The 17,212-nt window shown below is 49.9% G+C and overlaps 1 protein-coding gene across 1 annotated transcript in view; it reads left to right on the top strand.

Annotated features, from left to right (window-relative positions):
* LOC147454148 (uncharacterized) overlaps positions 1 to 17,212 on the top strand; it is a 77,864-nt gene that overhangs the window by 51,223 nt on the left and 9,429 nt on the right. Inside the window, exons 13-14 of the mRNA XM_086516176.1 lie at positions 16,400 to 16,556; positions 16,755 to 16,871. Coding sequence (XP_086372302.1) covers positions 16,400 to 16,556; positions 16,755 to 16,871 — 274 coding nt within the window. The remainder of the gene's footprint in view (positions 1 to 16,399; positions 16,557 to 16,754; positions 16,872 to 17,212) is intronic.

Below are 17,212 nucleotides of genomic sequence, written 5' to 3'. Positions count from 1 at the left end.
ATCGTGGGCTCAGGCTGTGCACGGCACTCTTTGGGCATACCGCACATCTTTCAAAGCAACAACGAATCAGACGCCTTTTCAACTCGCTTTCGGTTTGGAAGCCATAGCTCCATTTGAGTTCAACTCCAGTTCCCCTAGGGTGGGCAGTCTGCGTGCAAGTGGGGGCATGGAATCTGCCTCTATCTCCCGTCTCACCTTATTGGATGAAAGCCGCCTTTTAGCTTCTCGTGCTCTGCAAGCGGAACAACTTCGTCGCAAAGCGTGGCATGATCGCCACCTCAGAAAGCCAAAAATAACGCAAGGCACATTGGTGCTACTCTATCAGGCAAAATATTTGAAAAAAGCAAAGAAGCTGGTTCCAGCTTGGCAAGGGCCCTTTAGAGTACAGGAGGTTTTGCCACAGGGGGCTGTCCAGTTAGTCACTTTGGAAGGCGTCCCCTTGCCACTGGTAAATGGCTCCAGAATTAAGTGCTATTACTCCTCTGAGTAAAGGGTATGCAACTTTCCGCCATCTGTAGGTTCTATGGCCCATCTCTCTCATCCCCTCGAGCTTTCCACCAGAATAGATGTTCTGTTACTGTCAGTTTTTGCTAGGTTTGTAAGTTTCCACCTTTCCTCTAAGATATCTTTTCTCCACTAAGTCCTCCTGGTAATTGGGTATTATCGGAACTTCAACAGTTCAGTCGCTCCTCTAATTGTTTCTATCCTAAGTGTTATTTGCAGTTAAGTATTAAGGTCCTTCCAAACTGCTGCTATCAGTCAAGCTTCTAGTCAGAGTGTGTTTTTGTTCAGTTTGAAAAAAGTGGAATCTAGTTGGGCATTTTGCTTAGACGACGATTGAGGCTGTCTATATAAAGAATATGGCAGAGTTTTGGCAAAGAACTTTTGATTCCAATACCAGCAAAAAACCTTTGGTGCAAATAAACTTTCAGCTTTGCTGCAGAAAGAAAGAAAGGGGGAAAGTACTCTTTGGTGCTCCAAAGCTGACTACTAATGATCATTGCAAGCCTTAATACCTAAAACTCGCCCCCTACCCTCTCCTACACCCCCTCTCGCCCCTATCCCCCTCTCTCGCCCCTACCCTCACCTCTCGCCCCCTACCCTCTCCTATCCTCCCCTCTCGCCCCTATCCTAAAACTCGCCCCCTACCCTCTCCTATCCCCCCTCTCTCGTCCCTATCCTCACCTCTCGCCCCCTACCCTCTCCTATCTTCCCCTCTCGTCCCTATCCTCACCTCTCGCCCCCTACCCTCTCCTATCTTCCCCTCTCGTCCCTATCCTCACCTCTCGTCCCTATCCTCACCTCTCGCCCCCTACCCTCTCCTATCTTCCCCTCTCGTCCCTATCCTCACCTCTCGCCACCTACCCTCTCCTATCCTCCCCTCTCGCCCCTATCCAAACTTCTCGCCCCTACGCCTCTCGCCCTATCCCCCCCTCTCGTCCTTATCCTCACCCTCTCGCCCCCTACCCTCTCCCGCACCCCCTCTCACCCCTACCCTCTCCCACCGCCCTCTCGCCCTAACCGCCCACTTTCGCCTGGTTCGAATTTACCCTACCTTAACTTACTTGCCCAGCCTAACGATTTAGCAGAAGAAATTTAACTCGTCTGCATCCTACTACTTTTCCATTGGCTACTCAGCGGCTTTGTTTGTCATCCTCTGTTTGTCATCAGACCTCACATGGCAGGGTAGCAAGAAGGAAGTAGCAAGAAAAAGGTAGAGATGAAGAGGAGAAAAGCTAGGGTTGAACAATCAGAGAACGAAGCAGATGAAGTATCTGCAAGCGGCAGCAGCCATGACATAGATGACTTTACCTCCAGTGACCCAAGTGATGAAAGCTACAAAGCAGACTCAGCAGCATCTGAGGATTCAGATGTAAATTCAGAGTCAGGTGCTTCCAGTGATCCAGAGGAACAATCAAAGGTGGCTCAGAAAAAAGAAAAGCCGCAAATTATCACTCATGAAATCAAGAGGCCTGCTTCTTCAAAAAATCGCACAGCATTTTCATTACATTTTCATATGCAGCAACCTCGACCATCTCTCAGTGAGGTGCTTTCGACTGCTCAGCTACGGACTCTGGGTCTCACAGAATTGGCTGATGCAAATCTACCTGATACTATTCCAACAGAACTGACACATCAACTGCTGAAAAACTTTCCAAAGGTCCGGGGCCACAAGCTAACAGCTACAAGGCTTGGCCATGCCATGGGTATGACCAACTTTCCAGCTGTGAAGTCTTCTACTCGCACTTTCTCTTTGTTGTCCAAGGACGCGACAATTCAAGCATGTAAAGAGCTATTGAGCTCGGATCACCCAAATTATGAGCGAAACAGACGGCTTCTCGCAATCTTCAAATATTACTTTCTGGCTCGGGATGCCAAAGAAGACAAGGTACAAACAGATATTCTCACTACATTCCCACTGCGACGGGCTATACTGTTTAATCCACACTATCCCATGTGGATTCCACCAAATTCTTTTCAGCTCTCTGCAGTCTAGGGCTAAAAGATTTCGGGCCCAAGTGCAGTCTGTGCAGTTAACTTTTAGATGTTTTGCGGCGCCTCTCTTGGCATGGATCATAAACATACCTATCAACATAAATGAAGTGGATGAGGAACAGGGAACCTCGAAAGGGAAAAGGAAACCCGTGAGCATGCAAGTAGACCCCACAGTCACCAAGAAAAAGAAGATCAAGGCGAAAGTGATGAAGGATACAGTGAAGTCTCTCCTCTCCTTGCCAGTTTCTGAGAGAGAGCAGACTAGGGTACATCTTCAGAGTCATACGTCCACTGCTACACCTGGTTCTGCTGTGCCGACACCAGTGTCTACTGCCGCTCCTCAAGAGAGGATGGTCACTTCACCCGTACAGGATCCTCTTCCTTCTTCTCCCATCTTCACTCATACACCGGTCAACATATCAATCGCTGCACCTACAACAACAATCTCTGAAGCACCTTCTACACCGAGTGTCCCTACTTCTAGCTCGCCGGTTGTGCCACCATCTGCACCTACTTTTAGCTCGCCCGCAATGCCTCATGTGCGCCCTCCAGCATCACATCCATCTGAGGGATCTTCAGGTAGGACCGACTCCACTTCTCTGTTTCAGCTTTCAGAGAAGTTGCTTCAGGACTCCAGAGCTGCTATTGCCACCATCGAGCTAGGCGTGGAGCAGCTAGCTGCAACCCACCAGCATCACTCCGCCACATACGCAGCTATGGAGGGATCCCTGCGAGTTGCCGAGAGTGCCATCGCAGATCGAGATGCAACGATTTTTGCACTACAACAGGCATTGAAGATAAAGTCGAGAATCATTGATGACCTCAAAGCACAGGTGCAAGGATTTCAAGAAATGCTTATGTATGATAACAGGCCTACCCAGGCTACTGTGGGATATGGATGGACTAGGCCAGGGATACAGTTCCAGAGTCCAGCCACCTTTGCTACGCCAGCAGGTCCCTCTCAGCCCTCTCAGCAGTTCATGGGACACTACCCATCAGGTCCCTCTCATCCCTCTCAGCAGTTCATGGGACACTACCCAGCAGGTCCCTCTCAGCCCTCTCAGCAGTTCATGGGACACTACCCACAGCCCCAGGTCCAGTACTTCACTCAGCAAGAGTCTCAGATCCAGATGCCACACATGCAGAGCCAGAGTGTTCATTGCTATGACGGTGTTACTGGTGCACACCGCCATGGTTGCGTTACTAGGCGTCCGGAGTTCACTTCAGGGCAGGTACTCCCATCCGCTGTGCAGCAGATGGCTGGTACAACCACAGGAAATCAAGGTATGCAAAGCACAGGACAGCAACCGCATGGTTACATTATTGATCTGATGGCTCCTCCCGATCCGGAAGCTTCTGGAGCAGCAGTGGGGACGACCCTTTCCCTTGGGTGACAGGACTGTGCTCTTACCTCATCTTTCATGGTACATATAGTTACTTTTGCAGTTTCATTCAGTTTTGGCTCACCGAGACGGTGACCAGTCTTGTGGCGGGCAACCTGTAGCCTGCTACAGTGTCACTTCACAGGACAGGCAGTTGGACAGTTAGCTACAGTTGGTCTGGTTCACACTGGACGGACCCTTTGGCTGGGAGTGACACGTGGCAGGGTACCTACGGTGGTCTAGTGGACGTCGTGGCCAGGTCACCACCACCACTCAGTTTGGAGATAGACTTAGCTGGCTGGACATTTATGGGCCGTTGGTGGCTCCTATGGTTGTACATATCAGTAGTCGTTTTGGGATAGCTCCATCTTATCTTGCACGTAGTCGTCTAGAGAGTCTTACACAGAGCACTGCTTCACCATCCCTGCACATCTGAGCCTCGACACCCCCATTTGTACCTGTGAGTCCTGGGCTGGAGCGGAGTGTGCTGCCACGCCAGAGTCTGTACATGGTTCTTGGAGCTAGTCGAGTCCACATGTTCTGGTCCACTGTTGTGTCTCTGTTGTTATCCATTGTTTCTGTGTTGTTATCCGTTGTTTGTGTGTTTCATTCTGTTTGAGAGAGTTTTCATTTGTTTGAGTGAGATTGTCACGCTCATTGCACTGAGGGGCACCCACACTGTAGAGAGCACGACGCATTATCCGCGCTACAGTCTCCTCAGCTGTTTGACCTTGGCATGCGAGTGCCGAGGTCCCACTGTCTCAAAAAAAGCACCTGTCACTCTGTCACCTACCTGAGTCCACTGAGATGCCTGTCGGTGAAAGGCAAACTCATGGCGCCTCTCCTCTGTGCAAGCAAGCTCCTGTCGAGCCTGCTGTAGCTGCTCCTCCAACCATGGACTGTCTGGATGCTGCTCCTGCATCCTCTGTAGTGAAGCAATGCCTCGTCTGAGACGCTGCTCCTCCTCTCTCGCTGCAGCCCGTCGAGCCAAAGACTCCTGGAGAAAGAAGTGGCTAAGCTGAGCTAGGCCTGAGGCCACTCTGTCTGCCGGTAGAGCCTGGCTGTCCATGCCCTCTGTCCAAAGAGCCTCGACCCTCTCTCTGAGTGCTGAGTCCAACAAGACCTGCTCTGGGATACGAAGCATCGTGCTCCCACTCCTCTGCCTGTCTGCCACTGTGAGGATCACTGGTGCATGGTCCGAGAAGGATGTCCTTGCCAGGATGCGCACTGATCCCCCCATGTCACTGAAGTGGTCACTAGTGTAGAAGCGATCTATCCTCGATAGATTCACTCCTCCCACTCTGCGGTCCGATCTAGGGAAGGCAAGACTCTCTGAAGGCCTCACAAAGCCTGAATGCTGCTATGTATCCGAGACCCTCAAAGTCATACACAACCTCTCCCAAGCTGCTAACTCGACTCCATGCACAATAGCATGGTTGCCTCCAATCCTGTCAGAGGGATCCTCCAACATGTTGAAGTCCCCTCCTACACACCAATGGTCAACCTGTGGCAGAGACTCAACAATCTGTGACCAAAACTCTGCACGAGCACTCGCCACATTGGGCGCATAAATGTTCAGGAAGCCCACAAGGTCACCCTGAACCTGCAGAGTGATCCATTGAGCCCTGTCTGGCACAATAATCCCTCTGCCCACAATGGCTTGCTGTAGTGAGTCCGCAATAGTCATACATACCCCACCCTGGATGCCTCCAGGTCCAAAAGCAGCTGACCAAAAGGTATCATAACGTCCACGCAAAATCTGACCACATCGCCGAATGCGGCTCTCACACAAATGGTGCTCCTAAAGCATAAGGAGATCAATCTCTCCTCCCACAAGGCAACGTTGCAGCTCCTGACGCAATCGGCCCCGCTGTCGCTGAAACTGGGGCCCACCTAATCCCTGCACATTCCACGAGACGATCCTCATGGGGAGCGAGAGAGAACAGATGCTGCCGCAGCAGCAAGATGGGCTATCTTCGAGGCAGGCTTGGATGGGGAGTAATCCGCATCCGAGCGTCCTCTAGATAGGCGAGCCTGTAGTGAGTGTCTGGCCCAAGCCCAAGCAGAGCGAGCCATGCGTAAAGCAACCTCCTCTGTCTAGGAGTCCTCATGAATGTATACATAGCAAGGCAAACACTGTGTATCAGGAAAAAAGTATACCACAATGTGCCTACATCCTGCTGAGTCTGTGGGTGTCACCGCAAACTTGGCCAGTGGCCACAAAGTCTGTAGCAAATCTGTAACTCCAAGTTCTCCCATGTGGTGAGAGAACTCGAGAACCTGTGTATGCAACCATCCCTCCACTGAGTCGAGGGACCACTCTGTCTCGGTCCTACCACAGAGGGGAAAGGAGAAACCAACTGCCGAGTCCAAGGCCTCTGTCCCCCTAGCGGCGAGGAACAGAGCATGGACCCTGAAGCAGGCTGTCTCGTGGTCTGCTGCGGAATCGCCGAGAAAGCGAGTGAATCCGTAATCGAAGAAGTCCCAGCGGCGTCGGAGGTCAATGCTCGTCAGACCACGAGGGATAGCTGCAAGGGAAGATGTCTGAATCTACAGAGGGGGCCGCAAGAAGGGCTGACCCTCTCTCGCTAGGTGACTCGTGGCAAAAGCACTGCCAAGAGATCTCCTAGCCGCCGGCGAGGGACTAGTCTCCTGGGTTGACTGAGGTACTGGAGCAGGAGGAGGGGGAGCAGGAGCAGGGGGGGGCGGAGGAGAAGAGAAGCGGGGTGGGGCGACAGAGACAGAGGGGCGAGGTGGGGAGTGGGCAGGAGCAGAGGGCGGAGGAGGGGATGAGGAGGAAGAGGGGAGATCTGGAGGTGGGAAGGCTGGCGAGGGTGAAGCGGAGGTGGAGGCTGGCGTAGGGGACTCCTCCTGCTCAAGAGGACCAAAGAGGTTCCCCGTGGGAACCCACTGCTGCTGAGTAGGCACCTGAGGGCCACTCTGCGTGCCAGGCTGTCACTGTGGCCCCTGGCGTCGACGGCCACGGGCCTGCTGCCACCCCTCCTCCGTTGGAGCCCCAGGCTCGGAGGGTGGCTCAGAATCTGTGCGCTGTCGTTGGTTGAGGCTGCGGCCCAGCCTTGGCAGGCTGGGGCTGAGGTTGAGGTGCAGGTCGTGGCCTCCTCCGTGGACAGGCCTTCGCTAGGTGGCCCTTCTGTCTGCAAATGAAGCACTCGTTCGGGAGACCCGAGTACTCCACACGCTGTCGAAACCAACCCCCACTCACCCGAGGCAAGAGGATGACCTTCGGGAGCGTGTGGGTATCTCAGACCAAAACTCGAACTGAAGGGATGCCAGCCGCCTTGGCAGCTACTGATGCTGCCGTACGAGGTGTCTCCAGAACAGTCCCGATGGCGGAGCCAATCCTGGAGAGAAGTGGAAGGTACTCCCTCCGTAAACCCGGAAAGCAGACTGAGATGGGGATGTCTGCCTCCTCTACTAGCACATCCGAAGTTGTGTCAAAACCATGTCGCCACTGTCGAAAGTGGGCGCGTGATGCTCGGATAGCCAGTGGACTCATAGCTATGACCTTGGAGGCCATCTCAGAAGTCTCGAACTCGATCTGGTAGTACCCCCGTCCGAGGATCTGAACATCCAAAATCTTGCCCACCTCTGCGAGAAGGCGGGCCTGGAGAAGGTCTCGCAGCTCTCCTCTGCTAGGACGGGTGCCGAGAACCTTGCAGATGACAGAAGTCGCCTGCAAGCGCTCTACCTCTGCGGCAAGGCTCGCTTGCTCTGTCGGCGTAAGAGCAAGTCGAATGGTGGGCTCAGCAGGGTCGGGCGAGGGGGCTTCAGGCGAGTCCCTCTGTGGCGGAGCTGGAGCCTCCATCTATGTCTACTGCTGAGTCGAAGAGGCGGACGGAGAAGAACAATTTGCAACCGAGGATGCCGAACACTTGTCCGAAGAACAAATGTTGCAGAGCCAGGCGCAAAGAAACCTTTGGGGATAATGCGGACAAAGGGGGGGGGGGGGGGGGGGGCAGCGGGCGGGCTAGGGGGGGAGGGCGGCGGGCAGCAGGTGGCGGGCAGGGCTGGGAGGGGGAGACAACGCAAGGCGGGAGGGGGTGGGGGATGCAGCGCGAGGGCGAGGGGGGGGGCAGCGTGAGGGGGGCTGATGGCAGCGCGAGGGCGAGAGAGAGAAGGGGGGTGAGGGGAGGCGATGGCGCAAGAGGGGGGGAGCGTGCAGCAGCAGCGAATAAACTCAGGTTTCAGTCCCTAGTTTAAAAAAACTCAAAATGTCCTGGCCCTTTTAAAATAAAAGGGACATTTAAATAAACTCTCTTATGGGTTAAAAAAAAACAACGTAGAGTAGCCAGCGAAACCCAAAAAAAAATCGCGCGCCGTACAGAGAAGAGGCGACGCGTGGAAGGAGAGAGGGGAAAAATCCAGGCGTGTGCCCGCTTGTGCAAACCACGCAAGAAAAATGACATGTTGGCGTTTTCTCTCTCTTCTTGCGCTTTCTCCCTCTGCTTACGATTTCTCTCTCTCTCTCTCTTCTTTTGCAGCGCAAGACCTCTGGACTGGACACAGAGAGCAGCTCTCCACACTGGAGACATTCGAGAAGGAGAGTCAAGCAGCCCTCTCTCTCTCTCTCTCTATGCTTCGCACAAAGAACATTATAGAGAGTTTTAACTGTATGCTGATTTTTTAAAGCTAAAATCAGCAATTCAATAAGAAATTCACTAATTTCGTCAAAAATCAGTAAATTTAATAAAAACTTACACTTCCCAGCTTTTCCGCCCGCTAAATTGCTGAAGTTTATCAAAATCAGCAAAACACATTAAATTTCACCTGCAACCATGCTCATGAGAAGAAAACAATCGAGTAAACAATTAATTCATCAAAAATTGCATGAAATGGTAATTATCCGACTTAAATCAGTCTGTAAGTGTGCACACAGTCCTTCGTGCAGCCAAGCCGGCTCTGGTACCATGAAACGAACGAGGAGAAAGGATCTCCCGGCCACACGGACCGCCTACAGACATGCGTCGGACAAGCCACCCGACCATAGCCACCATTGAACAGCTCCCCCGTGCTGGGGCCAGCGTCCGAGGACGTAGGTGTGCACCTGTAAGACCGGGCGTCCCATACCACCCGGCCTCGCACTCCTAGCCTCGCGGGCTACCCACTGGCACTCTACCAGTGGGGGTCGATAACTGTAAATGAGGCCTTGGCCTCCCTCTTATAATAATGACCGGCCACACTGGCCGGGTTCGCACTACGTCCGCCTGGACGCTGGACGCCCATCCCGACAGCATCTGGGCTAGATCCCCTCTCCTTTGAATGGGACATAAAAGGGCATGTCCTGCATGTCCTGGCTTCTGCTGGTACTCCGCGGTATCTCCCAGTCTCAATCCGCAACTGGTGCGAAGATGTGCATATCTTGCCAATAGCAATCGTATCCCATGAGACAGGTGGGTGTCCATGTATCTAGGTCTCGTCACAAAACCATCCTCCTTAAGCTGGAGAAGATGCTCTTTGTAGAAAGCCATCTTTGTGCCCAGCTCCTGTGCTGGTTGTATCCATGTCCTCTTGGTGTCTAGCTGAGTCAAGTCGTGGCGGATGAGTCTGGTGATCTTGCATTGTGTAAGAGTGAGAGATGGTGCATCCAGTGAGTAGTGGAAGGGTGGCAACCTGTCTATGCTGAACCCATGCGCATGAAACCATGATGTCATCTCCCCATACCAGCATGCTGTATCTCCCTGCATGGATAACTGTCGAGAGGACTCAAGTGCAAGGCGGGTATATCTGTCTCTGGGAAGTTCCCATATGCGGTGTATGAAGGAGACTGATCTGGTGAGCGCCTCAACCACTAGTGGGCACTAGCTTTGCTCGGATAATGCCACGCGGTACTGAAGCCTTAGCTCTAATGAGCCGCCCTAGAATGATAATGTCACCATCCCTGGAGAACTCCCATATGTCATCATCCAAAATAGAAAAGGGGGACTGTCCTCCAGGTGATGCATAGACTAACATACTCGGTGGAAAGTAGCAAATAGCAATGTAGAGGTATCTGTCCGGTGTTAAACACCGTAACTTTGGTCTTACCCAAATTCACCGACAGTCCGCTGTCCTCCGCGAATTTATGTAATGCATCTAACTGCCTCTGCATTCCATCTGGTGATTCTGCTATCAATACAATATCATTTGCATACAACAACAAAGAGATCCATGACCCTGCAAGTTGAGCACCTCTGTCATCCTCTCTATCAATGTAATCTGATACCTCATCTATATACATACCAAATAAAGTAGGGGACAGTGGGCATCCTTGCTTTACTCCAACGATGGAATGAACAATGTCGGAATCCCCTTCTAGAGTACGTACATAACCAGTTACTGACCCGTGTAAGGCCATGATCCCCCAGATAATCTCTTTGGGGACCCCTAACTCTTGCATTCTGCGCATCAATCTGGCCCTTGGTACTGTATCAAAAGCTTTCCGAAAATCCACAAAGCAACAATACATCCTTCTCCCGCTTACTCTTCCTTCCTCAATAATGGCTCTGAGCGTAAGAATATGATCTAGAGTGGAATAACCCCTCCTGAATCCAGCTTGTCCTGTTGCTCTTATGCCCTCATTCTCTGCCCATCTACTCAATTTTTGTTCCAGAATGGATGCGTACAGTCGGGTCAATGTGTGACCCACCATAATGGTACGGTAGTTCCCGGGTATCATAGGATCCCTTGACTTGAAAATAGGTACGAAAGTAGATAATTTCCAAGATTCAGGTAATCTTCACACATGACCCGATTAAACAGACGAGCAAGGACTTCTGAAAGTAGATCCCTCGCATGGATCAGATGTTCTGCTACTAGACCCTCATGATCATATGCTCTTCTTGTCTTCATCTTATCAATGGCTTTTTCCACCATTTCCGTAGTAAAGAAAGTACTAGTAGCAAGGCATGGCTCTAGCGGATCTGGTAATGGAGGCTGTCCAGATACCATATATAATGATGTTACATATTGATCCCAAATCTCAGGAGAAGTAATTGTCAGAGGCAATGAGTGCTCGTGAAATAAACGCCAGGCCTCATGTGAGTCCTGACTCAAGAAGAGCTGATATAAATCCTTCTCCAATTTGGCTAAAAATGCCCTTTTCTTGCGACGTACTATACGCCGAAGAGCAATCCGAGACTGCTTATATGTGATGATCCCAAGTGTAAGCTCTTTCTGGACCTGGGTTCTCGTCTCTCTGCATTCCTCGTCGTACCAACTGTTTTGAGGCATGTTCCCAGATCCTCTCTTCTGATCAGGCTGAGTATGTGGGTATGCCTCTTGTGCTACTCCATGTAGTATCTCTGTTAGCTGAGAAGTAATCTCCTCTACAGTATATACTGGCTCGGCTGCCCACATCCTATTATAGATCTGTTCCACATAGACTGAATCAGTCTCTGGTGTGAAAGTATATCTTGTGTGCGTCTTCTTCCTTTGTACTTGAGAGGCATTGTATTAGAAGGAGATTGATAAGGTCAAGAGAGCATGATCCACTGCAATCCCAACCGGTCTGGGTCCCACCTTAAAGTCCTCGATACTAGAAATAAAGCTTGGTGAAGTCATGACATAATCCACTGTACTGGCCCCATGCTTGTGCGGGAAGCATGTGAATCCCCCAGATAAAGGGAAATTCTCTAGACCATTAAGTATGGCCAAACCATGTGTAGTTTCCATCTCCATGAGATGTCTCCCATATTCAGTGTGTTCTTTATCCCGTGAGTTTCTAGTAAGTCCCTCCTGTGATAAATCCACTTCTCTGAGCATTTCCTCAGAAGTATTATAGAATACTGCTTGAGAGAGACCCGATGGGGTCCCAACCAACCCTGTCAAGGGCCCTCCACATTGTTGCCGATGTGGTATTTGCTTTTGATTGTATAAATGGAATGTACTTGAATGCAATACCTCAAATGCAGTCTCTACTGACTCGAAGGGGGAATGTCACGGTAACTCTTCGGAATGAAGCACCTTCGGGGCTGACTTGATGCACCTTTGGATCCGTCTCGATGTGGGGTTGCTGATGGCCACCAAGGGGTAGATCTGGGGCTGAATTGCGCTCCCGATGTGAGAGGAATTGATGGCTTGCTGCAAAAACGCAGATGTGGGTGCAAAAACACAGCAGGTCTAATGCGCTTAACACGGTTGGAAATGCAGCTGATGATGGAGCAGATGATGGACAGCAATGGGAGCACTCGATGTGGCGAGGGAATGGTCGGGAAGAGGCTCGATGGGCTGCCGAACTATCCGGGCTGCAGGAGGGAGTTAGTGTTAGCAAATGAGAGGCTTTTTCAGCGAGGAACTAGGCCAAACACCAAAAGGCTGGCAGATTTGGGCTGATTGCGCTTGCAAATCCCAAAACGTTGGATTGCTGGAGATGCCTTCTATGTGAAGCAAAAACGCAAGGGCAGCTGCTGGATGCAGAAAACGCTGGGCTGGTCCAGTTGATAGCATCACCCGTGAGATGCATGGAAGCCAAGAGAACTTTGTTATTATCAGACTTTCTAACAGCGGCAGAGTAAGATGTAAATTGATGCAACCAAGAATAGATGACAACCACATCCATCTTACCGTCATACTTACTGAATGTAATCTTCTCGAGAATTGGTCCGTGTAGCATTTGTCCCGTCCGCGATGGTCTTGATAAGCTTGTCATAATCCGGCTCCGATGAGAAGGAATCGGATCGAACCGGAAGAGAGGTGATGAGATCATGCATGGTTGCCCTCTCCTACCGTCTAGGCTTCGCGGCTGCCTCGTGCTACCGTCTACAAGCCTCAACTTGAGTTGCCAATTGGCATTCCTCTTGCTCCTCCGCTTCCTCACGCTCTTGTCACCGTGCCTCATCTTACCCGCACCATCATCTCTATCATCATGTGCATCATGGAATCCATGGGATTGGGTGGCAAGAGTGGAGGGGTAGGTGGAGGATCTGGTAGAGTATGGGGAGGGTTCCTTGGAGGATCCAAAGGAGGAATTTGATTGTCTTCTAGATTGAGAGAGGTCTCCATACTGCTAGAGTCTTGACCATGCAAGGATTTCTACCCTTGTGCTCAAGGAAGGTCGCAGACTTATCTTGGGGACAACTATCTATCCCCTCGTTGGTACATTCCGCAACTTGAGTTGCCAATTGACATTCCTCTTGCTCCTCCGCTTCCTCACGCTCTTGTCACCGTGCCTTCATCTTACCCGCACCATCATCTCTATCATCATGTGCATCATGGAATCCATGGGATTGGGTGGCAAGAGTGGAGGGGTAGGTGGAGGATCTGGTAGAGTATGGGGAGGGTTCCTTGGAGGATCCAAAGGAGGAATTTGATCGTCTTCTAGATTGAGAGAGGTCTCCATACTGCTAGAGTCTTGACCATGCAAGGATTTCTACCCTTGTGCTCAAGGAAGGTCGCAGACTTATCTTGGGGACAACTATCTATCCCCTCGTTGGCACATTCCGCATGCGACATCCGGTGTACACTTGGTTGCTCTTTGCGACGCCCAAGGGGCATGGTCTGACGTGCAATGGCAGGCCTGTTGTTCCAAGAGTGGGAGGAGTGTCCCCAAACAATGCAAAACACAACCTCAAACACAAGAGAAATTTTTTGTTTTGGGATTAGCGGACTAGTGCAAAATCTCAAAGCTTTGATACCAATGTCGAGTGCCTCGGAATTGAAATGGTTGACAAGATCTAGACTTTACACTTCCACAAAACTTCTTTCCTTGCTTGAATACGTGCTACTTAGCACGAATGATGGTTCCTTTTAGGGAGAGAATGAGAGTGCGTTACAAGCTTGGACACTCCAAGCGAGAAATCAATAGCAATACACGAACAGAAACTGCAAAATCACTAAACTTGACTAGAGAAAGAGAGAGAGAGAAGAGAGTTGACACGGCACAACGGAGTTTCGAGCCTAGACGCACTGGCCCCAAAGACTGGTGCCCCTCAAGGTATTTCTTTATTATTGCTCTTCACAAAGTGCAACTTCCAAGGGTCTCAACTCTCTCCGAGACTCTGCGTTCAGATGCTCTGTGGAAGAATGGTGCTCTGGGCTCTTTTAAACTTGCAAGGGATGCCCAAAAGCAGAGCCCCAAAAGCACCTGATCCAAAAGCATATGCCATCAGAATCTCACGTGGAAACTACCAAAAGCCAACAACGCGAAGTGCGGAATTCCGTACAGCCTACCACGTCATCACTGTAGCGATTCCGTACTGCATGTTAGTGTGTTTTACGAAAATCAGTCCCAGATGTCAAGCTTTTGGTATTTAGGTTTTAGGCCCCTTGGCCGGTGCTCCATAAGTTCTTTAAGTTGATGGGTTAGTCCCTAATCCCTTTTAGGCCCCTCGGCCCACAACTTCTTAAGTTTTCCTAGTTTCAGTTTCTCTTGTCCTTTCGGCCATTTTTCTTCTAATTGACCACCAAGGGGTAGATCTGGGCTGAATTTCACTCCCCATGTGAGAGGAATTGATGGCTTGCTGCAAAAATGCATATCTGGCTGCAAAAACATAGCAGATCTGACGCACTTAGCAGGGCTGAAAACGCAACTGATGATGGACAACGATGGGAGCACTTGATGCGGCGAGGGAATGGCCAGGAAGAGGCTCGATGGGCTGCCGAACTGTCCGGGCTGCAGTAAGGAGTTGGCATTAGCAAATTAGAGGCTTTTCTGGAGAGGAACTCGGCCAAACACCATAACGCTGGCAGATCTGGGCTGATTGCGCTTGCAAATCCCAATATGCTGGACTGCTGGAGCTGCTTGCGATGTGGAGCAAAAACGCCAGGGCAGCTGCAAGATGCAGAAAATGCTGGGCTGGTCTCCAGTTGCACGAGATAGAACTGATGATAAAACGCTGGCCTTGGTGCTTCTTTTATGATGACTTTTTGGTGATAAGTCGGGAAAATGTGCACTAGCTGGCCGCAGGAAGCATGTGACAATTTCCCCATTGATTAGACACTAGCTCATGATGTTTCCATGCTCCAAGAGGCTTCTTCTTCGATGACGACAAAGACACCTTTAGCATCCACACCTCTAGACCCAATCAAGGAGGTCAATCTCGAAGACACAGGCCTGTTCTCTCGGTAAGGGACCATGCGCAACTGCTAGACCAGGTAGTCTTTTTTATGCAAATCCTTCAAAGATGTTTTGCTTGGAAGGCATACCCCCTGAGCTAGAAATTCACACTGTACCTCTGTCAGTAGAGCTAAAGCAATGAGAGGTTGGACATATAAGCCCGATCCAAAGTATGCAGTCATGGTAAAGCAAGAGGTGGAGAAGATGCAAGAGACAGACGTCATCGTTCGTGTGGAGCATTCTGAGTGGTTGACCTCTGTGGTTATAGCTCCCAATAAACAAGCCGGGTTTGTGTTAACTTCAGAGCTCTCAATAAGGCAACCATGCAAGATAGGTTTCCAAAGCCATTCACTGAAAGTGTCCTGGAGGATGTGGCTGGGCATGCACTATATAGTTTTAACTTTTATGGATGGGTTCAGTGGCTACAATCAGGCGTCCATCCATTCAGACGACCAAATCAAGAAATCATTTGTGACTCCAATGGGTACTTTCATTTACAGAAGATGGCATTTGGGCTCAAGAATGCTCCACCTTCCTTCAGCCACATAGTCTATGTCATTTTTCAGGATCTTCCCCTTGAGAACTTGGATGAGCATTTCTCACAGCTCTCTTTAGTATTCCAAAGGTGTCAGGAAGCAAGCCTTAAGCTAAATCCTAATAAATGTCACTTTTATGAAACACAAGGTACACTTTTAGGCCATGTGTCTGCTAAGAGTTTGGCTCCTGATCGAGATAAGATAGTTGCTATTTTAATGTTTCCCTTGCCGCTCAATCCTAAAGGAGTACAGAGCTTTGTTGGCCATACCGGGTATCACTGACAATTAATTATGCGTCAAGGGTGGCCGAAAGCGGGGCGAGCAGTGTGGGCAGTCAGGAACAGCGGCAAAGGTGGGCCTAGTTCCACAAATTACGGCACGATTCACGGGTGCCTACACAGGGAATGGGGCATCCACAATGGAGGATGGGGGTGAAGCGCAGCGCAGCGACCCCATAGAAGCGAGCAATGATGCTCAAACATTTTGTTAGCAATTAAATTTTACATAGATGCTCTATTCTAAAGCACACCAAAACACTTTTTGAATGTTGGCAATAAAGAGCTTTTTCTGCACCTAACCATTTCCTCTCTTCTAAATGTGTCTCCTCTGTTCTCCATGCTGTCTCCTAGAGCAGCCACCTTTAGAAGCTTTACATGGGAGAGAACCATGGCACTGTTCAACTTGTGGCTTCGATCACATGTTTCTGCTCAATTGTCTGCCTCAATTAGTTACATCCTTATTCTTGTAGTGAATCTCTGCATTCCTGGCACTGGATTTAGGTTCAGCATGTCATACTGCACCTAAAGCTAGTTTTTATTTCTCTCATTCTGTGAAGTGTATGAATCATTTGCCTTTAAGAACTGATCCTAGGAGCACTGCTGCATGTTGCCTCAAACTGCGATCTCCTAATACTGGGATGCATTTGATTTTAGGTTCACTTGTTGATCTTCAGGAGTCAGTGTTTGACGCACCAAGAGATGGAAAGACAGTCTGGGAGATTGGAATACCAGATAGAAGTTCAACTGAGTTTTATATACCAGATCCGGATCCAAAGTTTGTGAACAGGCTTTATCTCAATCATCCCGAGAGGTAACTGCTGTGGTGAAGCCAATATCTCAACAGTGCCCCCCCCCCCCCCCTTTCATAGAGGGCCTCTCAGCTCAAATGAAGAGACGTAGATGTCACACGCTTCTTCTTGGTTCCTTCAAAGCTCTAAAATGCGTCCGTAGGGCTCTTTTATCATTTCTTGTAAAGATTTTTCTGTATAGCAATGCTGTATGGCTGCAGGTATCGACAGTATGGATTATGGCTAAGGTACTCAGAACTTTATCCAGATACGGACCTGGTTTATGATGTTCAGTCAAACGACTGGAGCAACGACTGGTTTTTTGCTCATGTTGGAAGGTGCTTATTTACTTCAACTTTGTCTAAAAAATTCCTTCCTGGACTGAAAGTTCTGGACTTGACTTACCTTTATTTCAATAATGCTTTCCATGGTGCCGTCCTTGGCAGAACACAGAGCTCATTTTCCTCTACAAAAATTTCTTTAGTGATGGAGGCCTTTTATCTTTTGAATGGCACTAAAAGGATTAATTTGTGTAGATATGCTTCTTATAGAGTTTATCATTGTATAGAAATCTCTGATATGTAGTGATAAGCACAAAATCTCACTGCAAACCTTATTTCAATTCTTCCTGCTAGAAGATCTTATTGAGGGGAAGGAATCCTTGATAGGTAAACACAAC

The sequence above is a fragment of the Adiantum capillus-veneris genome, chromosome 7, assembly GCF_014529385.1.
Source record: "Adiantum capillus-veneris isolate H3 chromosome 7, ASM1452938v2, whole genome shotgun sequence".
Lineage (NCBI taxonomy): Eukaryota > Viridiplantae > Streptophyta > Polypodiopsida > Polypodiales > Pteridaceae > Adiantum > Adiantum capillus-veneris.
Note: the sequence above shows the minus strand (reverse complement) of the source record. Positions and strands in the feature narration are given on the sequence as shown.